The sequence below is a fragment of the Pongo pygmaeus genome, chromosome X, assembly GCF_028885625.2.
Source record: "Pongo pygmaeus isolate AG05252 chromosome X, NHGRI_mPonPyg2-v2.0_pri, whole genome shotgun sequence".
NCBI classification, from domain to species: domain Eukaryota; kingdom Metazoa; phylum Chordata; class Mammalia; order Primates; family Hominidae; genus Pongo; species Pongo pygmaeus.
In genome coordinates this window covers 3,670,127-3,695,409 of record NC_072396.2, presented here as the reverse complement: position 1 = coordinate 3,695,409, position 25,283 = coordinate 3,670,127, and the positions used below count along the sequence as shown (strand labels likewise).

Sequence of the window (25,283 nt, the reverse complement as noted above, 5' to 3'; positions counted from 1 at the left end):
GGGTCCCTTTAATAAGGACATTGATCCCATTCATGAGGCTTCACCCTCATGACCTCCACACCTCCCAAAGGCCCCACCTGCTAACATCATCACCTTGGGGATGAGGATTCAACACGGGAATTTCGGGAGGATGCAAGCTTTCACCAGTAGGGTTTTCTTTGTAAAGAGATAGAAGGAAATGAAAAGGCAGGCACTGGGTAGGAGAGAGCTATGGAAGACAGTGGGGTGGTGGCACTCCAGGATAGTGCTGTCCTCCATCGTCATTCACACCGAAGAAACCTGAGGCAGTCTTTCTGATGTGTCATTCTTAGGAAAACCACCATGAATCTAGCATCTAGCTATCAGTGAAACTGTGGGAGAGCTTCACGGAAGTAAAGACATGGTCCCAGAAAAGACAGATCATTCGGAGAACCTAAGAGAAAGTTAAAAGCAAAAGGGGGTCATGTGCACTGTGACTCAAACTTTGGGAGGTCGAGTGGGAAGATTGCTTGAGCCCAGAAGTTTGAGACCAGCCTGGGCAACATAGGGAGACCCTATCTCTACAAAAAATATAAAAATTAGCTGAGTATGGTGGCACACACCTTAGTCCCAGCTACTCAGGAGGCTGAGATGGGAGGATTGCTTGAGCCTGGGAGTTCAGGGCTGCACTGAGCTAAGATCGCGCCACTGCACTCCAGCCTGGGCGACAGAACAAGATCCTGTCTCAAAAACAAAAACAAAAGCAAAACGAAACAAGAAAATCCAAAAGGGAAACATAAGAGAAAACAAAAAATCTCACTTTGAGACATCTTTTTTGAAGAGTTGGAGAGGATATTGTCTCCATCCACAAAAATAGGATGTTACAATAAAAGAGAAAGAGGAAGAGCTTTATAGGGGACCGCTGAAAGTTAAAAGAAAAACATTGCATTAAATAAATTAGAAGGGTGATCTCATCTGTGCCTGTGACTTCAGTTATCATCTTAAGGCTTTGGGTCTCAAAGCACACATGTAGTTTAGACCTTTCTTAGGAGCCCTGAAGGGCGCGTTGCCAACTACTGCCCGTTGGAGGGTCCATTTTTCCCAAGATATCCAGCAACACTCTTATATGAGTGTCCTGCTCCATTGTCACAAATGACCATAAACTGGGGAACGCAAGCAACAGAAATTTATGCTCTCCCAGTCCTGGACACCAGGAGTCTGAAATCAAAGTGCAGGCAGGACTGTGCTCCCTCTGGAGGCTCTAGGGGAGGAAGCTTCCTGCCTCTTCCGGCTCCTGGGGGCTCCAGGCATCCCTGGGCTTGTGGCCACAGCACTCCAGCCTCTGCCTCTGTCTCCACGTGGCCTTCTCCTCTGTGCCTGTGTCTCCTCTTCTGTCTCTTAGAAGCACACTGGTCATTGGATTTAGGGCCCACCCTTTTCCAGCACGATCTCGTCTCAAGATCCCTAGCTTAGTGACATTTGCAAAGTTCCTTATTTCCAAATAAGTTCCCATTCCAGGTTCTGGACATGAGGATGTGAATATATCTTTGTGGGGACCACAGTTCAGTCTACTAGAGTTGTATGCAGTTCCTTCTGGAGGCTCTAGGGGAGGATCCTTTCTGCATCTCCCAGCTCCTGGGGGCTCCAGGCATCCCTGGGCTTGTGGCTGTATCACTCCAGTCTCTGCCTCCGTCTCCATGTGGCCTTCTCCTCTGTGTCTGTGTCTCATCTGTCTCTTTATTTTTTAAAATAATTTATTTATTTATTTATTTTTTATTTTTTTTGGTGACAGAGTTTCGCTCTTTTGCCCAGGCTGGAGTGCAGTGGCATCATCTCGGCTCACAGTAACCTCTGCCTCCCGGGTTCAAATGATTCTCCTGCCTCAGCCTTCTCAGTAGCTGGGATTATAGGCACCCGACACCACGCCCAGCTTATTTTTTATATTTTTAGTGGAGACGGGATTTCACCATGTTGGCCAGGCTGGTCTCGAACTCCTGTCCTCAGGTGATCCACCCTCCTCGGCCTCCCAAAGTACTGGGATTACAGATGTGAGCCACCATGCTTGGCCATTTTTTATTATTACTATTTTTTCCTCTTCTGTCTCTTAGAAGGACGCCCGTTGTTGGATTTAGGTCCCACCGTAAATCCAGGATGGCCTTATCTGGAGATTGTTTACTTAATAGAAACTATAAAGACCGTATTTTCTTTTCCTTTTTTTTGAGAGGGAGTCTCCCTCTGTTGCCCAGGCTGGAGTGCAGTGGCGCGATCTCGGCTCACTGCAAGCTCCACCTCCCGGGTTCACGCCATTCTCCAGCCTCAGCCTCCCAAGTAGCTGGGACTACAGGCGCCCGCCACCATGCCTGGCTAATTTATTTTTGTATTTTTAGTAGAGACGGGGTTTCACCTTGTTAGCCAGGATGCTCTCTATCTCCTGACATCATGATCCGCCCATCTGAGCCTCCCAAAGTGCTGAGATTACAGGCGTGAGCCACCGCGCCTGGTCTCAAAAACCCTATTTTCAAATAAGACTCCATTCACAGGCACCAGGGGTTAGGATGTAGACATATTTTTGGGGGGCACCATTCAACCTAGTCCATCCCTCAATCTCAATACATCCCCTGGGTTCAACATGAAATGTGTCCCCTTCTTCCCCCAAACAAAGCAACCCAAAAGACCCCTGTGCACCTGTACACCTTGCCTAAGTCCGCAGCACTCACTGCTTAGATGCCCAAACCCTAAGCTGTGATCATCTCCACCCTCCCTCTTGCAGCCTAATTGAGCCCATTCTCTGCCCAAGCACCTTATGAACAGGCCTTTAACCCACCATCTCCACCACCTTCCCATTTTCACTGGAAATTTTACTTCTTAAAGAGGTCTTCCCTGACCCCTTGAGCATGGTTAGATGCATCCCAGTGTTCTCCTATGGATATGTTGTTTGAGGTCCTCAAGTCTGAACAAACTCATGTGAGGTCACCCAAGTTGTTAGACTTACTGTCATTAATGCTTCCTGCTCTCCTTCCAGCCCGACTGGAACTAAACCAAACTAAATGAGAGAGCAGCCTTGTGTTGTTCATTGCAGTTTCTCAGAGGTAGACAGCACCTGAGACACAGGAAAATATCAGTCATGATGGAAGTGATGCATTCATTTCTTATATTGACTCTGTTTTTTCCCAAAAGCTATGTTGTGTTCAAAACCTAGACTGCATAAACCACTGTGTTGTCCAAGATGGAGTGTTAGAAGCCGACACCTAATAAAAGAATTCAGTGTGTCTCGGTGGTAGGAACTCTAAAGCCATCTAACATTAAATGCAATAAAAGTTCAGTTGCTTACGGCCTGGCACGGTGGCTCACGCCTGTAATCCCAGCACTTTGGGAGGCCGAGGCGGGCGGACCACGAGGTCGGGAGATTGAGACCATCCTGGCTAACACGGTGAGACTCTGTCTTTACTAGAAATACAAAAAATTAGCCAGGCGTGGTGGTGGGTGCCTGTAGTCCCAGCTACTCAGGAGGCTGAGGCAGGAGAATGGCGTGAACCTGGGAGACGGAGCTTGCAGTGAGCCGAGATCGCGCCACTGCACTCCAACCTGGGCAACAGAGGGAGACTCTGTCTCAAAAAAAAAAAAAAAAGTTCAGTTGCTTACTCTCCATAGCCTCAATTCAAATCCTCAGTAGCCACTTGTGAGCTTGTGGCTACCATTTTGGACAGCGCAGATAGAGAACATTCCTATCATTGCAGGCAATACTGCAGGCAGTGCTTGCTCCAAAACAGGGGGGCTCAACTGGGGGCCGGCCTTCCCCCACAGGGCACTTGACAGTGTCTGGGGACAGTTGTGGTTGTCACTACTGGGGGTGGATGCTGATGGCGTGTGGCGAGTGGAGTCCAGGGACGCTGCTCTACAGGTTTGCAGTGCACGGGATGGCCCTACAGAGAATCATCCAGCCTCAAATGTCGGCAGTGCTAGGCTGAGAGAACCTGCCTTAGCGTGAGAGTCAGTTTCTCTCTGTCTCTCTCTCTGTCTCTCTCTCTCTCCCTCCCTCTCTCCCCCTTCCCCACTCTTGCTCTCCCTCCCTCTCTCCCCCTCTCCACCCATCCCATCTATTATCTACCTACCTACCTATCAATTATCTAAGCATCCTAATTATCTATGTGTCACCTATCTATCCTGTGTGTTACCTATCTACCTACCCACCTACCCATCCATCCATCCATCCAATCAATTAATCAATCTATCATCTTTCTGTCTTTCCTTCTATGTATCATACCCATTGTCTCTACCCATCCATCCATCCATCCATCCAATCAATCAATCAATCTATCATCTTTCTGTCTTTCCATCTATGTATCATACCCATTGTCTATCCATCCATCCATCCATCCATCCATCCATCCATCCATCCATCAATCATCTTTCTATCTATCCATCTATCTGTCTATCACACCCATCTCCCTATCTTTTTGTCTGTCTGTGGCAGAGATACTCTGCCAATGGCAATTCAGCTCCCTCGGGGAGATACTTCTTCCCTGGACAAGTCTGGAGACATTTTTGCTGTCACAGCTCAGGGAGGTGCTACTGATAACAGGTGGGTGGAGTCCCCGGTCACTGCTCGCCACCTTACAGTGCACAGGATGTCCCCACCACAGAGAATCATCCAGCTCCAAATGTTAATGGACTCAGTTTGAGAAGCTGATCTCAAGGGTAATTCGGGGGAGTCCTGCGGGATTATTGCATCCTATTGAAGGGGGAATTAATGAATTTTATAAGTTTCACGGTCGAAAAATTGTTTTTTTTCTTGAAGGCGGAATGTAATATAGCCCCCCCGGGGCGGGGGGACTGGGTTGAGAGAGAATACTAACTGCTTATCCCTCCTCTATGCCCAGAGAGGCTTATCCTTGAGGCACGGCGAGTTCTCGCTTCCCTCCCTAGTGCAGCTGTAAAGTCACAAGGTTGATAAGCAATTGCTACAAAAGTATGTATTCCCAAGAATGTAAGACATATGGTGTAACAAATGCAAAAGAGTAATTAACTGCCTTTGTTCTTGCTTCTGCAAGTAGGCTTTCTGCAGCACGTAACTCCCGCCACAAACTGCTTAAAAGGTGATCGATCCCTCTGTTCGGGGCTCAGACTTTCTAGACCCTAGTCCGACTGAGCTGGTGATCACCTTAATAATTATAATTATAACGGTGATCTCCTAACTGTGCTCGGTCTCTACCGTCTCTGATTTATCCCGCAGCGCTATCATGGAGGTAGGCTAGGATGTATCTTTAACCTGGTTGGATTGTATTGTAGATGTGTGAAAACCAACCCTTGTTTTTGTTGGTAGAGTTGCACTCAAATGTTATTGAAAGCTGCACATACTGTGCTTGTATAAATACACTGAGCCAGAAATCACGAACCTTTCCCTGGCTTCACATCTGTTAGTGTTGTGGGAGAAGATGAGAATTTCTTGTTTTTCTTTTCACTTCTGTGATTATACATTTTGTATTTTGTTGTTGTTTTTTGGGACGGGGTCTCGCTTTGTCATCTAGGCTGGAGTGCAGTGGTGTGATCATAGCTCACTGCAACCCCCGCCCCCAGGCTCAAGTGATCCTCCTGCCTCAGCCTCCCAAGTAGCTGGGACTATAGTCGCATGCCACCATGCCTGGCTGTTTTTTTGTGTTTTTAGTAGAGATGGGGTTTTGCTTTGTTGTCTAGCCTGGTCTTGAACTCCTGTGCTCAAGTGATCCGCCCACCTTGGCTTCCCAACTGTGGGGATTACGGGTGTGAGCCACTACTCACGGCCACATTTTGTATTTCTGATGAGAAAGTGTAATGTAATACACTGTAAATCGGCGAGTGTAGTTCTGAAACATCTGTATCTTTTAAATGAGGGCAGTGTAAAAATGGAATGTTGTTTGACTCAGCAAAATTTTGAGGGAGTTTGTTTGTTTCCAACTGTCTAGACCAGTGAACTCACAAAACTATCTACCACACAGTGCTTGGCTGAGTTGGCTCTACTGTTTTTAACTGAAGTTTGAAGTAAATATTCCAAGCTTTAAAATATATCTTCCTCCTCCTCCACCCACTGGTTATAGCAGCAATATAAATAAAAAATACCTTCCCAAGAATATCCAAAGCATACATTCTTTTCTAAAGTAAAAATTGCTTATAGAGATACAATTTCTATACCATAAGATTCACCCTTTAAAAACACGTAGTTCTTTAGTTTTCAGTTTATTCACAGAGTTAGCACACTGTCTTCTTTTTTTGTTTTTTTTTTGAGACGGAGTCTTGCTCTGTCACGCAGGCTGGAGTGCAGTGGCGTGATCTCGGCTCACTGCAAGCTCTGCCTCCCGGGTTCATGCCATTCTCCTGCCTCAGCCTCATGAGTAGCTGGGACTACAGGCACCTGCCATCACACTCGGCTAATTTTTTGTATTTTTAGTGGAGATGGGGTTTCACCGTGTTAGCCAGGACGGTCTCGATCTCCTGACCTTGTGATCCGCCCGCCTTGGCCTCCCAAAGTGTTGGGATTACAGGTGTGAGCCACCGCGCCCAGCCCATTCATTCATATTTTGAGACAGAGTCTTGCTCTCTCACCCAAGTTAGAGCACAGGGGTGCGATCACTACTCACTGCTGTCTTGAACTCCTGGGCTCCAGTGATCCTCCTGCCTCAGCTTCCCAGGTAGTTTGGACCGCAGCTGTGCAAACACCACGCCCTGCTAATTTTTTGATCTTTTAATAGAGATGGGGTCTCGTTATATTACCCAGGCTGGTCTAGGACTCCTGAACTGATGTCCTTCCGTGGCCTCCCAAAGTGCTGGGATTATAGGCACGAGCCACCATGCCTGGCAACACACACTCTTTTTTAAAAATACTTTTTAAAAGCTTTTTTTCCTCTCTATGAAATAGAAGGTCATTATACTTGTTTGCAGCAGTAATTTCAAAAATCGACTTCGTAAAGAAGAACTGCGTGTTTCACACACTTATTTCCTACCTCGTAGCATTTAATGTTCTTTTATTGATTTTACCCAGGGGGGAAAATGTCAAGGAAAAGAACTGAGTTTGATGATGATAAATTTGTACATTCTGATATCATTATTTTGAAACAATTATTTAATGCAATGCGTCGGTTTCACTTATCAATTTAACATAAATTGAACCTATGTAGATGAAATATTTCTATAGTCATAAATTTTAAAAGGTGAGAAAGTTATATAGTGAAATGCGTCTGTTTTTCTGCCTCACCTGTGCAGAATTTGCCCTCTCCTCCCGCCCAGGTGCCCATATTAATGTGTCTTGTATATTTCTCCAAAGTCCTTTCTCGATATAGAAGCAAATATCACTTATGGAGAAGGGCCTCACTTTTTTTTTTTTTTTTAAACAGATGGGGGTCCCGCTCTTTTGCCCAGGCTGGAATGCAGTGGTACTATCATAATTCACTGCAGCCTCCAACTCCCGGGCTCAAGCAATTCTCCCGTCTCTGCCTCATGAGTAGCTGGGACTACTGGTGCATACCACCACACCCTGCTCATTAAAAACAATTTTTTTTTGTATAGATGGTGTCTGGCTATGTTGCCCAGGCTAGTCTCGATCTCCTGGGCTCAAGTGATCCTTCTGCTTCAGCCTTCTAAAGTGCTGGGATTACAGGCATGAGCCACTGCTCCCGGCCTCCACCCGTCTACAGGTGTGGAACAAGAGCACGTTCCCTCCCAAGCTAATGTGGCATGTAACTGGCCTCCCAGGCTGTAGACAAGATGGATGGGGGCTGTGCCCACTTCTTGAGTTGACCTTTTTTTTTTCTTTGGGGACAGAGTCTCGCTCTGTCGCCCAGGCTGGAATGCAGTGGTGTGATCTTGGCTCACTGCAGCCTCTGCTTCTCAGGTTTAAGCAATTCTCCTGCCTCAGCCTCCTGAGTAGCTGGGGTTACAGGTACCTGCCACCATGCCCGGCTAATGGTTGTATTTTTAGTAGAGATGGGGTTTCACCATGTTGGCTGGGCTGGTCTCGAACTCTTGGCCTCAAATCATCCACCTGCCTCGGCCTCCCAAAGTGCTGGGATTACAGGCATGAGCCAGCGCGCCCAGCTGGGTTTTACCTTTTTTGTTTGTTTTTTTTTTTGAGACAGAGTCTTGCTCTGTCACCCAGGCTGGAGTGCAGTGGTGTGATCTTGCCTCATTGTAGCCTCCGCCTCCTGGGTTCACGCCATTCTCCTGCCTCAGCCTCCCGAGTAGCTGGGATTACACGCATGCGCCGCCACGCCCAGCTAATTTTTTGTATTTTTAGTAGAGATGGGGTTTCACCATGTTGGCCAGGATGGGGTTTTACCTTTTTTGAAGTGTATTTCCATGTAGCCAGCTCTCTTGGAGTGTCCATGAGGAACACGATGCTGTCCTTGGTGTCTCAGCAGGGCCGCTGTGACGCTCTCCTCTTGCAAAGATTTCTGTCCATGATGTCTCAACATGGGCCTGTTTGGGGTTTTTTTCTCCTGCATTTTAGGGAGAATTAGGGCTCATCCACCCTCACCTTCTCTCCCCCATTGAATTGGTGCATCCTGTTTTTTTTAGCCCCTGGGATGCCTATGTTCAAGGTTCCTTAAGCATCACAGTTCAAGGAAAGAAATGCAGATTATTTAAAATATGTGGGGTAAGTGTGCAGGGTGATGATGGACAATGCATGTGTTTAATTCAGGGACTGTTGTGTCAGCTGTTTTTGAGCCTTAGGAATTCTTATAGTTGACTGGCATTTACAATTTATTAAGGGACTTACCTCTTAGGTGTATAATCCTCAAAACATCTAAAAAATTAGTGATTTTTGTTATCCAAGTTACTTTGACATCAGCCATTTGCTGTCCCACCCGCATGATTTCTCATTATGTTACCTTATTATTGGCTAAGTTAATATGCTTACTGAGGACCTGCATGTGACTTTTCCCATTAAAAGTAAGTTAAGTCTGGGCGCAGTGGCTCATGCCTGTAATTCTAGCACTTTGGGAGGCTGAGGTGGGAGGATCCCTTGACTTTGAGACCAGCCTGGGCGAAAAAGTGAGATCTCAAAAACAAAATGAGCCAGACATGGTGGTGCATGCCTGTAGTACCAGCTACTTGGGAGGCTGAGGTGGGCTGATGGTTTGAGCCCAGGAGTTTATGCTGCAGTGAGCCGAGATTGCATCACTGCACTCTAGCCTGCGGGACAGAGTGAGACCTGTCTCTTAAATTAATTAATTAATTAAAAATAAATAAATAAAAGTAAGTCCAAGTGGAGATGGTTGGTGGTGTTGGTTGGATGACATTGTGAATGTAGTTAACACCGTTAATCTGTACACTTCAAAATGGTTAATTAAGATGGTAAATTTTATGTTGTGTGTATTTTACCATAATTAAAAAATAGATTTGGTCTGCGTGTTGGCTCACGCCTGTGATCCCAGCATTTTGGGAGGCGAGGTGGGCGGATCACCTGAGGTCAGGAGTTGGAGATCAGCCTAGCCAACATGGTGAAACCCCGTGTCTACTAAAACTACAAAAATTAGTCGGGCATAGTGGCAGGCACCTGTAATCCCAGCTACTCTGGAGGCTGAGGCAGAAAAATCGCTTGAACCCAGGAGGCGGAGGTTGCAGTGAGCTGAGATCGCGCCACTGCACTCCAGCCTGGGTGACAGAATGAGACTCTGTCTCAAAAAAAAAAAAAGATGTAAAACACAGTAAGTATGTTCAAGGCCAGATGTAGTGGCTCACACTTGCAATTCTGGCCCTTTGGGACGCTGAGGTGGAAGACTGCTTGAAGCTAGGAGTTCAAGACCAGCCTGGGCAACAGAGTGAGACCCCATCTCCAAAAAAAAATATATATATATATCATCAGCTTTCATTCTGGGATCATAAGTAGAGACATTGTTTCCCAGACCTGGTACAGATGGAACCTGCCTACGTGTCTTCAATGGACATCTTAAGACTTATGTTTTGGACATATCAGACTTTTGGAATAAAGGAGCTGAGTTGGGAGTGCAAACTCCTCTTGTTATCCATTGCCCTGTGGCAGGAGATTTTGCTCCCAGCCCCCACTTACTGGTGTGAGATCCTTGATTCTGGAAGGTGAGCTGTGCTGTTCAGCCCACAGGTCCTCATGAATGTCTGTATTCAGTGCCACTCAGAATAAGAAGAAACACACACCAGCTCTGCTTCTATGAAGCTTACCTTTTGTTGTTGTCGTTGAGAGGGGGTCTTGCTCTGCCTCCCAGGCTGGAGTGCAGTGGTGCAGTCATGGCACTCATTGTAGCCTCTACCTCCTGGGCTCAAGAGATCCTCCCTGCTCAGCCTCCTGCGTAGCTGGGACCACAGATGTGCACCACCATGCCCAGCTAATTTTAAAATTTTTTGTAGAGACGGGGTTTCGCCATGTTGCCCGGGCTGGTCTTGAACGCCTGGGCTCCAGTGATCCACCTGCCTTGGCCTCCCAAAGTGCTGGGATTACAGACATGTGCCACCGAGCCTGGTTTTGCTTACTTTTTCTTTTTTTTAAAATTCCTCTTAGCCTATCTTGGGGGAGGCGGGTCAGTGTTATTCAGGTGTACATACAACAAAATCACCCATTTTAAGTGCACACTGGGAGGAGTCCTTGCCAAATGGATAGGGCTGGGTAACCACCGCCACGTGGGACATTTGGGAAGCCTATGTTTGAATGTTTTCACACTTACAGGTGCGTTCATTTACTACGTTTATTATTCTGTGTGACGTGCTTTCTGTGTGTTATTTCACTTAAACCCAGTGGGGGTAAAGATTATGGTCCCTATTTTGTAGATGAATTTTAGAGAGGTTAGGAGGCTTGTCAAGGTCACACAGCTTTTAACCGTGATGGGATGACGCCTCTTGAATGAGGCTTAGTAGTGAGATGGCTGAGGAAGGAAAAAAGTAGGAAGGAGAGAAAGAGAGAAGGAGGGAAGGAAGAAAGTAGGGAGAAAGGAAGGAAAGGAGAGGGAAGGAAGGGAGAAAGGAGGAAGGAATGAAGAGGAAGGAAAAAGGGAGAAAGGAAGGAAGGGAGAAAGGAGGATGGAAAGAAGAGGAAGGAAAAAAGGAGAAAGGAAGGATGGAAAGAAGGAATGAGAGGAAAGAAGGAAGGAAACAGATGAAAGAAGGAGGGAAGGGCTGAAGGAAGGAACAGGTGCCCTGTTCAGATGGGTTTATTCCCAGGAAGGACCCAAGATGGAAAATGTGTATGTAAGAATTATTTTAGGCCAGGCGTTGTGGCTCATGTCTGTAATCCCAGCACTTTGAGAGGCTGAGGCAGGCGAATCACTTGAGGTCAGGAGTTTGAGACCAGCCTGGCCAACATGGGTAAACCCCATCTCTACTAAAAATACAAAAATTAGCTGGCTGTGGTGGCGCATGCTTGTAATCCCAGCTACTTGGGAGGCTGAGGCCAGAGGTTCGCTTGAACCCAGGAGGTGGAGGTTGCAGTGAGCTGTGATCGTGCCACTACACTCCAGTCTGGGCCACAGAGCAGGACTCCATCTCACAAAGTAGAAATAAATAAAAAATAAATAAAAACAGAGATGAGGACACAGACACACACAGAGGACGACCCTGTGAGGACAGAGGGAGAAGATGGCATCGACAAGCCCAGGAGAGAGGCTTCAGGAGGAACCAGCCCTGCCCACACCTGGGTCTCCGACTTCCAGCCTCCAGGACTGTGAGAGAAGAAAGTTCTCTTTAAGTCCCCCAGTCTGTGTTATGTTATTACAGTAGTTTGAGCAAAGTACTTTATTTACATAGAAGTCTGCCAGAATTATGAGCCCTGAAACCCTTTCCCAGGATGAACCGAGGTCAGAGTATAATTAATAGGTACTTTTTTTCATTTACTTTTAGCCACTAGATTTTTTTTTTCAACAGAGAGTAGCGAATACTGCAGAAGCTGAATGAGATGAAGCTTAAGTCAGATCTTTATGCACCTCAGAATATTTGTACTGATGAAAAGAAATAACCAACACTTGATAGAGGGAAAGATTGAGACCCAGAAAGTAATCTCTCCCAGTGACGACTACTACCAAATTCTTGCTTAACTACCTTATTTTTTTTGTTTGTTTGTTTTTGTTTTTTTGAGACAGAGTCTCGCTCTGTTGCCCAGGCTGGAGTGCAGTGGCGCAATCTTGGCTCACTGTAACCTCCACCTCCCGGGTTCAAGCGATTCTCCTGTCTCAGCCTCCTGAGTAGCTGGGATTACAGGAGCGCGCCACTACCACCCAGCTAATTTTTGTATTTTTAGTAGAGACGGGGTTTCACCATGTTGGTCAGGCTGATCTTGAACTCCTGACCTTGTGATCCACCTGCCTTGGCCTCCCAAAGTGCTGGGATTACAGGTGTGAGCCACTGTGCCTGGCCAACTACCTTGTTTTTTTTGGATGAAAATATGGTTCTTACCTCGGTAAAGATTATGAAGGGATTTATATACAGATGACTAAAATATCAGCCATTAGTTTCCTATTTGTTTTTGTTGTTGTTGTTGTTTGTTTTGAGACAGGGTCTTGCTCTGTTGCCCAGGCTGGAGTGCAGTGATGCGATCTTAGCTCACTGCAGCCTCGACCTCCCAGACTCAGGCAATCCTCCCACCTCAGCCTCCGAAGTAGCTGGGACGACGGCTGTGCGCCATCACACCTGGGTAATTTTTTATTTTTATTTTTATAGCTAGCATCTCGCTATGTTGCTCTGATGGATCTTGAACTCCTGGCCTCAAGTGATCCCATCATCTCGGCCTCCCAAAGTGCTGGAATTACCAGCGTGAGCCACCCTGCCCAGCCTAGTTTACAATTTGAACTTGGTTTTTCATCTCGGCTCCTTTGAAGACTTCTGTCTTCTACCATGTTTGGGGTAGCTGTGCGTCGTGGACATTCCTCAGTGATTGGCCTGGGAAGGCTCAGACATGTCTAGGCTCCCTTTGTAGGAATAGGGATTAGTAGCTCCTTAGCCCCACTCTTTCCTGGGATGCTGCTGTTTGCTGAGGTCTGCACTGTTCAGACCACCCTGGAAGCCTCTCTCAGGTTCTCAGAGACGGTGGAGTTATTCCTCTGACTCTGAGCTCGCAGCATTGCTAGGGAATGTACTTGGCTAAATTTGGAACTGTTTGGTTGAATTTGTACCCCCTGGGTATATTTGCTTTGGTAACAGATACCACAGACTGGGTGCCTTAAAATAACCGAAGTTAATTGTCTCACAGTCCTGGAGACCACAAATCTAAAGTGCAGATGCGGCAGGGCTGCGCTCCCTCTGCAGGCTCTAGGGGAGGCTCCTTCCTGCCCCTCCCAGCTCCTGGGGGCTCCAAGTGTCCCTGGGCTTGTGGTCGCATCACTACAGTCTCTGCCTCTTTCTCCACGTGGCCTTCTCCTCTGTGTCTGTGTCTTCTCTTCTTCTCTTACAGGAACACCTGTCATTGTGTTTAGGGTCCACTCCAATCTTAGATGACCTCACCTACCTTGAGATCTTTAACTTAATTACATCTGCAAAGACGCTTTTTCCAAATGAGGTCTCATTTATAGGTTCTGTGGGTCAGGACATGGACATATCTTTCTGGGAGACCATAGTTCAGTCCACTGCAGTTGTATCCAGTTCTTTCTGGAGGCTCCAGGGGAAGCTCCTTCCTGCCTCTCCCAGCTCCTGGGGGCTCCAAGTGTCCCTAGGCTTGTGGCCGCATCACTGTACTCTCTGCCTCTTTCTCCACGTGGCCTTCTCCTCTGTGTCTGTGTCTCCTTATTAGTTCACCACTCATATTGGACCGCCTTCAGGATGACCTCACCTTAATGTATATCTTTTTTTTATTTCATTTTTTAAAAAAGCGGAGCTGAGGTCTTGCTGTGTTGTCCAGGCGGGTCTCAAACTCCTGTGCTGGGATTACAGGGGTGAGCCACTGTGCCCAGCCTTTGTGTATATCTTGATTACATCTGCAAAGACCCTATTTCCAAATAAGGTCCCATTCACAGGTACCAAGGATTAGGACGTCAACGTAGCTTTTCCAGGACACCCAATTCAACGCACACAAAGTTGGGAGAGGGGAGATTGGCTGTATTTAGGTGACCTATGAAAGGCCAAGCTAGCTGTGCGGTGTTGCTCTTGCAGCACAGAGGAAGAACTGGGCTCAGATGGTGTCGGCTGTTAGTGTCTGAGATCATCCGTGAATCTACTCCTGGGAATGTGCTGCAGTGAGAGACGGTCTTTTTCCCGTCACCCTCCTGACCCCATCCCATATACCCATGGACCCCAAGGGAAAGTACTCAGGGTTGGTTGGTTTCTTTTCCCTTTTGTGACCGTGTGAAATTCCATGTCACGGTCCCTGTGTTTATTCCATACAGATCTCCTGAAGTGTTTTGAGTTCTAGCAAAATTTAAAAATATAACCAAAAGAAACTTAAATCCGTGTTTCTCCTCTTTCTGGGCACTTCTTTAGTATGAATGGGCTTCGTGATGATAAACACGGTGGCCTGCTGTCTTCCCTCTGTCTCTGCTGGCCACCTCCTTCCTTCCCTCCAAAGTCACAGGCAAGAGGGATTTAGGGTTTGCTGGGCTTGAGGAAGAAAGGAAAAGGCCATCTCTTTTCACAGTGAGAAATGTGTTTTCTGTTCTTTCTCATACCTCACTTTGCACTTTAAAAAATTATTTATTTCTCTTTAGATTTTTGAACCAAGAGAGATATATTTATTTTTTTGAGACAAAATCTCCGTCTGTTGCCCAGGCCACAGTGCAATGGTGCAATCTCAGCTCTCTGCAACCTCCTGCTCCCTGGTTCAAGACATTCTCGTGCCTTTGGAGTAGCTGGGATTACAGGTACCTGCCACCATGCCTGGCTAATTTTTTTGTATTTTTAATAGAGGCTGGGGTCTCACTGTGTTGCCCAGGCTGATCTCAAACTCCTGGGCTCAAGCGATCCTCCCATGTTGGCCTCCCAAAGCACTGGGATTACAGGCGTGAGCTACTGTGCCCGGCCTATTTATTTTCTAAATAGAGGCAGGGTCTCACTATGTTGCCCTGGCTGGTCTCAACCTCCTGGGCTCAAGCAATCCTCCTGCCTCGGCCTCTTGAGCAGTTGGGACTCCAGGTGCACACTACCATGCCTGGCTAATTTTTGTATTTTTTTGTAGAGATAGGGGTCTCACCAAGTTGCCCAGGCTGGTCGGGAATTCCTGGGCTTAAGCAGTCCTCTGACCTCAGCCTCCCAGTGTGCTGGGATTACAGGTGTGCACCACTGTGCCTGGCCTTATTTATCTTTTATTTATTTATTTTTGGAGACAGGGTTTCACTCTGTTGCCCAGACTGCAGTGCAGTGGCAACCATAGCTCACTGCAGCCTCAACCTCCTGGGCTCAAGGGGTCCTCCCACTTCAGCCTCCCCAGTAGCTGGGACTACAGGAGTGCACCATGACCCCTGGCTAATTTCTTTTAATAGGGATGAGATCTCTATGTTTTTGTAGACAAGGGGCTCTCGCTGTGTTGCCCAAGCTGGTCAAGAACTCCTGGCCTGAAGACATCCTCTTGCCTTGGCCTCCCAAAGTGCTGGGATTACAGTTGTGAGCTACGGTGCCTGGCTGTAGATTCCCCCAGCACCCCCAGCCGCCAGTTGTGAGTCTTCACTAACAAGGGAACCTTTCAGCATTTTCCATGGTCATGGTGACTCACCTGATATTTTAGTTCTGCTGAGTTGTCTAAACATTCGGGATAAAGGTTCTCATTTTTTGGTGACCGTAATGTGTATGTGTATGTTTACAGTTACACATGCCTCTATTTGGATGGAGCTCAGAAGATGCCCATGGCATTTTTCTGGGAAAGTTGAAGTTGATGATGTTCGCTCGTTATTGGGAGTGTGGAGGTCGTCTCTCTCCTTCTTCCCATCCCTCCAGACAGAAAGCTGGGATGTGGCCAGGTGCCGTGGCTCATGCCTGTACTTCTAGCACTTTGGAAGGCCGAGGTGGGTGGATCACTTGAGGTCAGGAGTTTGAGACCAGCCTGGCCAACATGGTGAAACCCTGTCACTACTAAAAATACAAAAATTAGCCAGGCAGGGTGGCGGGCACCGGTAATCCCAGCTACTTTGGAGGCTGAGGCAGGAGAACCACTTGAACCCAGGAGGCAGAGGTTGCAGTGAACTGAGATTGCGCCACTGCACTCCAGCCTGGGCGACAGAGTGAGACTCTGTAACAACAACAACAACAACAACAACAACAGGCCAGGATGTGTTTGTGTGTGAGTTGGACACAAGGGCTTGGGAAGAATGGATGGGGTAGGGGAGGAGGGATAGATGGATGAGGGAATGAATGCAGAGAGAGTGGCCACACTGTCAGAGGCTTTCAAAAAGCAGGAGGTTCTCCAGTGGGAGAGAGGAGACCTGAGTCCACCCCGCATTAATGTTTACAGATCAGAATTGCACACACAGAATGGCCCATAAATCTGATCCACCTTCCTCGTCTGGCACTTGGCTGGAGAAACAACTCTTTGAATGTTGGAGGAAAAGCCCACTGTATTGCACCTGCTATAAAAAGGGTGTGCCCACCTTAAAAGTAGCCACACCTTCCCGAGATTGCCATGGTCCTTCTAAGTCTCTGAAATGTATAGATCAGGTATATTTGAGAATTTGGGGATTTTTCTAAATTTGGGATGAGAATGGGTGCATGTCCTTTTTAATTATACAACACCCTCAGCAGAGTCTGGGCTGGATGTTGTTATCAAGACAAGAATATTTCTGTAGCGAAATAGGTAGATATTCACCCCAAGGAGGATCAAGCCTGAACAGTCTCACGTTAGGCAAGGTCCAGTTTTGCGGCCAGGTGTGTTGATGAAGACACTTTGAGTATTCAGAACCTTTAGCTTTAGCCACTGTAGGTAAGGGATTGTAGAACCCATACTTAAGCTTTCCCCTTAAAGCTTTGACTTTAATCTCCACATTGCAGCCATGCAGAAGAGCAGAATCGTGTCCTTTGCAGCAACGTGGATGCAGCTGGAGGCTACTATCGTAAACAAATTCATGCAAAAAATCGAGAGCCAGATATTGCATGTTCTCACTTATAAGTGGGATCTAAACACTGAGTACTTCGTGGACACAAAGATGGGAACAATAAACACTGGGGATTCCAAAAAGGGGAAGGGAGGGAGTGGGGAAAAGACTGAAAAACTTCCTATTGGAAACTGTTTACTACTTGGGCAACGGGATCATTAGAAGCCAAAACCTCAGCATCATGCAGTATACTCATCTAATGAACCTGCACATGGACCCCCTGAATCTAAAGTTAAAAGACATAAACTCCACATCAGATTTCCCTCGTGCGTAACACTACTACTTAGCTTGGAGAGAGATGGAGGGGATCTCTAGGGTGGGGAATGGACCACTTAACCTTCAAGATCTCCCTTATCAGAAGGAAAGATCTGACCTGCCTAGAAACACTTGAAAAGACTGTTTTTTTTTATGTCTTATTGGGCAAAGCTGGGTCAGATGGCCACCCTTAGCTGCAGAGAAGGCTAAAAATAGACATTTTCTACTCAAGTGGGATAATGATAACTGGGGAATGTGTACTGGAGAGCCTCCCAACACCAAGCAGGGAAAATCTACCAGTACCATTAAATGTTGCCTTTGTCTTCTGTGCACTTAAGGTGATAAACCTTAAACATTACAGCATGCCACTTCTGTCTGCTCTGAATAAGGTTGTTTACTGACATACTTCTGCAATCTGATTGCGGCGGGACTGACCGTATCTCCCAGGGTAGCGCAAAGATCCGCTGTAGTGCATAAATAACGTGTTTTGAGTTCTGTATGTTTATAACGCACACAGCTCAGAGAAAGCTTTAAGGAAGTCACAGAAGTGTAAAAAATCTGTTGAGTCATAGCTGTTCTTAACCTAGGCACGGAGAATTCTCTCTGTTGAGGGTCAAATACAAGTACTAAGAAGACAGAATGTTATGCAGTAAACACAGCCAAGTAATGAATGGGTTCCTTGGAGTGGGTGATAGAGAAAGATAAATAAGGAGGAAGGAACCAGATAGAGGAAGAAAAGTCAAGGACCATATTCATTGCATTATTAGAATTTTAGGGTGTGACAAGAATTTAATGTTTCCCAGTAATCTGTATGTTCTGTTGGAAAGAAGAGCAACAGGAGACTAAAAGGTTACTCTGTTGCCCATTCCGTAGGTCTGATCCCAGGCAAAGCTTGGGTTGGATGCCAATGTTCCTGATTCCTAATTGTGTTTTATCCAATTGAAACATCAGTGGCCATAGTCAAACACCTAAACTGTATCAGTTCACAGTCCTCAAAGCCCTTTTCCCACTTCCTGTCTTTGACCTGATTCCACCTAATTTTGTCCACACCATGTTGTACTGTAATAAAACCTATTTTATTTCCAAATTAACTAAGAGAATATACTTTAAAAATGTGTTACTATTTCATTATTTGTTTACTTCTTTTTTTTAAAGAAATATTTAACAACTGTCAGCTATTGACATTGTTTACTTCTTACACTTTTTCTTTATCTTGTAGTTCACTTTCTATTTCTGCCATAATAAAATATTCGTTATCGGAAACTTCACTTAAAAAGCAAAGGTTACTTCTCCTCCTCCCTTCCCAGTCTGCCCTATAAGCTAGTAAATTCATCATTCATTAGCTTATATGTTTTACAACATAGGGATTTTAGTTTACAGCAAATACTCTAAGTAAAATTGGTAGCTTAAGTACAACTTTTTCTTTTCATGTTACCATGTGCAATCAATGGCATTCCAGACTCTTGGAAGGAAATCCATTGTATGGTTGTGGTCTTTTTTTTTTCTTCTCAAACCAGTCAAAAATACCCAGTCACAATTTAAAAAATTATCCGCCCTTGGTGGTGCACGCCTGTAGTCCCAACTATTTGGGCTGAGGTGGGAGGATCACTTGAGCCTGGCAGGTCAAGGCTGCAATGAGCTATTGATTGTGCCATTGCACTTCAGCCTGGGCAACAGAGAGAGACCCTGTCTCAAAAAAACAAAACAAAACAAAACAATATAATGTGATGTACCCTCTAAGCAAATTTTCATATATACAATTTCACTATTGTGTATGTGAGATATTTATATATAAAATTTCATAAATCAGTTCAGTATTGTTAACTATATGAACTAGGTGTATGGTAGATCTCCATGGTTTATTTATCTTGTTCAACTAAAACTTTGTATCCTTTGACCAATATATTTCCCCTTCCCCCTCAAGCCCTATCCTCTGATAACTACCTCTCTACTCTCTGCTTCTATGAGTTTGACTATTGTAGATTCTGCATTAGTCCATTCTCATGCTGCTAATAAAGACATACCTGAGATTGGTTAATTTATAAAGGAAAGAGGTTTAATGGACTCACAGTTCCACATGGCTGCGGAGGTTCTGACAGTCATGGCGGAAGGTAAAAGGAGGAGCAAAGTCACGTCTTACACGGCAGCAGGCAAGAAGAGAGCGCGAGCAGGGAAACTCCCATTTATTAAAACATCTGATCTCGTGAGACTTATTCACTATCACAAGAACAGCATGGTAAAAACCCACCCCCATGATTCAGTTACCTCCCACCCAGTCTCTCCCACAACACGTGGGGATTATGGGAGCCACAATTCAAGATTAGACTTGGGTGGGGGCACAGCCAAATCATGTCAGATTCCTTGTATAAGTGAGATCATGCGATATTTAATATTTGTTTTTCTGTGCCTAGCTTATTTCACTGAACATAATAGCCTCTAATTCCATCCATGTTGCTGCAAATGACAGAGTTTCCTTCTTTTTTTAGGGCTGAATGGTATTCCATCGTGTATATGTACCATGTTTTCTTTATCCATTTGCCCTTGGACGGACACTGAGGTTGTTTCCATGTCTTGGCTGTTGTGAATAGTGCTGCCATAAACATGGGAGTGCAGGTGTCTGGAAGATCCTGGTTCTCTTGGGTTTTGCAATCTAGCATAAAGCAGGCACGGGAGTATCAGCAAATGAATGGATAGGTAAATGGATCAATATTGATTAGTGAGATTTGCTCGTCAACAGATGTTGGTTCCTCAGAAGGATACACTTCCAAACCATCCTTTCTCTGAATGTCAGTTTCTGAGAAGCCTCCTCTGCTGTTTGGGGTGGATGTGATCACATAATACGGGAGGGCGGTTTTGTTTTAGTTGCTCATCTCTGTCTGCAGCTGTGAATGGGTTGTTTAAAAATATTGCTGAGTAATGACTTGCATGTCAGTAAGGGGCTGCTGACGCTGGGATCAAGGTAGATCAAAGGCAATTTAGGGATACTCTAGAAATCCTGCATCAGTTGCACTGGCTCATGCCTGTAGTCCCAGCACTTTGGGAGGCCAAAGCAGGAGGATCGCTTGAGCCCAGGAGTTCAAGGCTAGCCTGAGCAACGTAGTGTGACCTCCTCTCTACAAAAAGTACAAAAATTAACCGGGTAGGCTGAGGCGGAAAGATTGCTTGAGCCCAGGAGGTAGAGGCTACAGTGAGCTGTGATGGCGCCACTGCACTATTCGTTCCATTAACCCAAGAACATTTATGCTACGTGAAGAATATTTCAACATGTGCGTGAACACGTGCACACCTTGTAGGATCAGTGTGTTACAGGAAGAGGAGGAGGATGAAGAGGAAGAAGAGGAGAAGGAGGAGGAGAAAGGAGGAGGAGGAACAAGCAAAGCTTGTTTAGAGATTTTGATTTTCTTTTATATCTCATTGACTATTAGATTTCTTCATTTAGATGCACCCCAGTGGGAGGAAGAGGAGGGAGAGGAGGAGGAGATGGAGGAGGCGGAAGAAGTGGAAAAGAAAAGGAAATAGAGGAGAAGGAAGAGGTGAAAGAGAAGGAGAAGATTGAGGAAGAGAAAAAAGAGAAGGAAGAGATGGAGGAGGGGAAGGAGGAGAAGAGAGTGTTTGGATTGAAAATGTCCCAGCAGAATACAGTAGAGCTATTGGTTTTCTTTTATATTTGTAGTGGTTGCAGTTGTCGTTGTTGTTTTTTTTCTGTTTGTGGGCACCTATATAGCACTTCATCCCGACCCACGCCAGATTGTAGAATATGGACTCCGTACTTTGAGCAAGCCTTAATGTGCGTTAAGGAAACAGCCGTGTTGAGGAGGGCTGTGTGTTTTACACCCTGTCTGTATTTCTGATAAAACCAGAGAGCCTGAAGAGAAAAAGGCATGTTATATAAATACATTTACTATTACTCTAATGCTTCTCCATGTGGGTGTGTGGGGCGTGTGGGTGTGCTGTGTGCAAAGACTGATCTGCAGAAATTATGGCCAGTTTATCCCCAAATTGAGGAACCACTCAGAGGCAGATGGCTCTGTCTGTCTCCTTCTCTCTCCCTCTTTCTCTCTCTGCAATTTCTGTATTCAGTGGAAAATTCCAGGTAAGCGCCTCTCACTAAATGCCATCAGCCCACGTGTGCCGTGACACTAAGTCTCTGAAAGTTTCATTTGGGGTCTGTGTTTGCCGTCCTGGTGCAACCCCCCACTGATTGCTTGGCTGCGGTGGTTTTTCCCTTTGTCAGGAGACTTAATGGCCTCTGTCGATCTGTTCTCTCTCCAGGCACTGGGACGTTTGGGCGGGTGCATCTGGTGAAGGAGAAGACAGCCAAGCATTTCTTCGCCCTCAAGGTGATGAGCATTCCCGACGTCATCCGCCTGAAGCAGGAGCAGCACGTACACAATGAGAAGTCTGTCCTGAAGGAAGTCAGCCACCCGTTCCTGATCAGGCTGTGAGTCGCCTCCTGAGGCCTCTCCCCACGCACTCTCCCTAGACCCCTGTGTGTCTCTTCTTATAAGAAGCTGGGTGGGCCGAGACCATGGCGTGCGTGCAAAGCCTTAGGCCACGGCAGTCTCCACCTGTCAGGTCTTATCAGCCTCTGATCTTAGAGCTGGAATACCTCCAGGGCTCCTGACCTCCATGGCTGACCAGGTCCAAAAAGAAATGCTGTGTGTTTGGAAGTCCATGCCCAAGGCCCCTTGCTCCTCTCCTGGGTGAGTCAAGTATCTCTGCCTGGAAAAGGATGCAGGAATCTTTGTCTCCTCACCTCCTTGGGTTCTGCATCTATAGCTCTCGGCAGAACTGGTTAAGTTGGTTTTTAAGGGACCACAGTCACGTGGACGGGGCTGGGCTTCAGGTTTCGTTGGGTTTCTGGTTGACTGTGGATGAGAGATATCCCATTTAGATGCAGCCCACACACTTCCAGCTGATGGTACACAACAGTCTTATGTCCTAGGGTAGGTGTGTTAGTCCATTCAGGCTGCTATAACAAAGGATCTTAGACTCGGTAATTTACAAACGACAGACATTTGCCTCATGGTTCTGGAGGCTGGAAAGTCCGAGATCAAGACATGGCGGATTCAGTGTCTGGTGAGGACCTGCTTCCTGATTCATAGATGGCACCTTTTCACTGTGTCCTCACATGGTGGAAGGGGCGAGGGATCTCTCTGGGGTCCCTTTTATAAGGGCACTCATCCCATTCATGAGACTCCACCCTCATGACCTCCCAGAGGACACACCACCTAACCCCATCACCTTGGGGGTGAGGATCCAACACAGGGATTTGGGAGGACACGAGATACTCAGACCATTCCAGCAGGGTAATTCCATTTCCACCCAGGTGCCTTAGACGAGGATGTCCTGCGTGTCTCTACTTCCCCTCCATGGGTGCCTTCCATCCAATTCCCACGTCTTCCATCCGCCGTCTTGCTAGCACACCTCTCCTGTCCGCCTATCCATCTTCTGCTTTATCTGGGTCCCATCTCTCTGCCCTGATTTTCTGTACTGGCTTCCCTCCTACCTGGTCTTTCTCTCCCAGCCTTGCTCCCCTTGAAGACATTCCTCACTTTATAGCCTCACTGGTCCTCCCAGGTACCTCTGCAATGACCTGCCTCTCTCCTTTCATCCTCAGGGAACTCCTAAAGTATCCCATATAAAGCCCCAGCAATGCAGCATCCTCCTACCAGTATCCTCGTGGACTGGCCTCCTGCCACCACCTCCCTACAGGAGAAGGTAGAAGGTGCTGTTCACACGCTCATTCCGGGGCTTCTCCCAGGCCACCCTTCTTTGACAGGCCTCCTTCTTTGCTCTCATCATTGTCCTTCACCTCCCCCATCTGAGAAACACCTACCTGTTTTCCCTCATTCACCTGCTGTCCCCGGGACACAGGGTGCCTCCCATCATGTTCTTGAAGCACCTCGTGTGTACTGGAACAAGTGCACCTGCCTTCTCCTCTAGACCCAATGCTGCCTGAGCTCCGAACAAAATCATATGCAGAGGATGGGCGTGGTGGCTCCCTTCCTCCCTTCCTTTCTTCCTTTCTTCATTTCTCTTTCTTTCTTGACAGGGTCTCACTCCTTCTTGCCCAGGCTGGAATTCAGTGGCACAATCATGGCCCACTGCAGCCTCTACCGCCTCCCAACTAGCCGAGACTACAGGTATATGCCACCATGCCTGACTAACTTTTAAAAGTTTTTGTAGGATGAGGTCTCGCTGTGTTGCCCAGGCTGGTCTCAAACTCCTGGCCTGAAGCAATCCTCCGGCCTCAGCCTCCCAAAGTGCTGGGATTGCAGGTGTCAGCCGCTGCACCTGGACTGAGAATGCATGTCTGTTGTCTGCCGCGTCCCCCCACCCCAACCCCCAGTTTGTGGTACTTTGTTAATGATAGCCCTGAGGAACTCACACACACCCCCTGCGCCTCCTGGAGCAGGAGAGCAGCTGAGACGATGGGCTCCTGAGTACTCTACAGTTCAGAAATCTAAACTCCCACAGAAGAACCGCATGGCCATGGGAATGGCTGGAGTATACAAGTGACAGAATTCCCCAGGATGGAATTCTTGAGCTCCCGCAAGTTGAAAAATAGGGAGGAGCTTGCAGAACAGAGCTTTAGTTAGATAGTTCTCCTTTCTTCAAGGCAGGATAGCTCAAGACTGTTTTCCTTGGCAGATAAGGTGGATTCCTGCAGGGACATGGATTCTGATTTTGATATTCCCTGCTTTCAATTAAGGAACAAAGTTGTTTATATTTCTTAAGTCTTATATAAAGCTCTAGAGACTTTAGAAATTCTATTCAACGTTACCTGTGTTGGTTTATTTTTATCTTTTATATGAAAAAGTATATATATAGATTTACATTTAGAGACGGGTTTTGCTCTGTGGCCCATCTTGGAGTGCAGCGGCACAATCGCGGCTCACTGCAGCCCCAACCTCCCAGGCTTAAGCCATCCTCCTGCCTCAGCCGCCAGAGTAGCCGGGACTGCAGGCACCCACCACTACACCCTGCTAATGTTTTTATTTATTTTTAATTTTTAAAAAACATATGTATATATTTTTCACAACCGCTTTGGTGAAGATAATGTTTTTGTTTTTTTTCTATGAACAGGGTCTTGCTATGTTGCCCAGGCTGGTCTTGAACTTTAGGCTGCAAGCAATCCACTTGCCTTGGCCTCCTGGCATGCTGGGATTACAGGTGTGCACCACCACACCTACCTCATTTTAAAATTTTCTGTAGCGATGGGATCTCGCTTTGCTGCCCAGGCTGGTCTCAAACTCCTGGGCTCAAATGATCTTCCCACCTCGGCCTCCCAACATGCTGAGATTACAGATGCGAGCCACCGTGCCTGGCCTATTTCTAACTTTTAAGGAGTGAAGATTCTCTGCACCATGACAGCTTTTGAAGAGGACATTGTGGATGCTTCATGGGTTGTCCTTTGCCCGTACAGCTCACCGGCTCCTCCGAGTGCTGGTTACAGTTGAGTGTGAGCTGTTATTTGTGTGTCAGGTCTGCCTGGTGGTGTTGCCAGAAAGCATGAATTTTTCCTCATCATTTAAAGTCTACACGGAATTTAAGGCCACTTTTGATATTATTCTCGGGAGGATTTTATTCAGTGTTTTGGGAAAACATGGCAGGAGCTCATTTCAGAATTCTCTGATTTGGGGCCGAGCTCAGTGGCTCACACCTGTAATCCCTGCGTTTTTGGAGGCCAAGGCAGGAGGATCACTTGAGACCAGGAGTTCCGGACCAGCCTGGGCAACATAGTGAGATCTCGTCTCTTACGAAAAAAAATTAAAAAGAAAATTCTAGCCTGGCCAATATGGGGAAACCCTGTCTCTACTAAAAATACAAAAATTAGCTGGGCGTGGTGGCACACGTCTGTAACCCAGCTACTTGGGAGGCTGGGGCACTAGAATCTCTTGAGCCTGGGAGGCAGAGCTTGCAGTGAGCCAAGATCATGCCACTGCACTCCAGCCTGGGTGACAGAGCAAGACTTTGTCTCAAAAAAAAATAAATAAATAAAAAATAAAAATAAATAAATAAATACATTTCTTTGATTTTGAAATAGTGCAGAAAACAAGGCAG

At 46.5% G+C, this 25,283-nt stretch overlaps 1 protein-coding gene across 4 annotated transcripts in view; it reads left to right on the top strand.

The window, feature by feature from the left end:
- LOC129025076 (cAMP-dependent protein kinase catalytic subunit PRKX-like) overlaps positions 1-25,283 on the top strand; it is a 263,528-nt gene that overhangs the window by 165,576 nt on the left and 72,669 nt on the right. For all 4 annotated transcript variants that reach the window (XM_063660074.1, XM_063660072.1, XM_063660075.1 and 1 more), the window contains one exon: positions 21,489-21,657. In XM_063660074.1, coding sequence (XP_063516144.1) covers positions 21,489-21,657 — 169 coding nt within the window. The remainder of the gene's footprint in view (positions 1-21,488; positions 21,658-25,283) is intronic.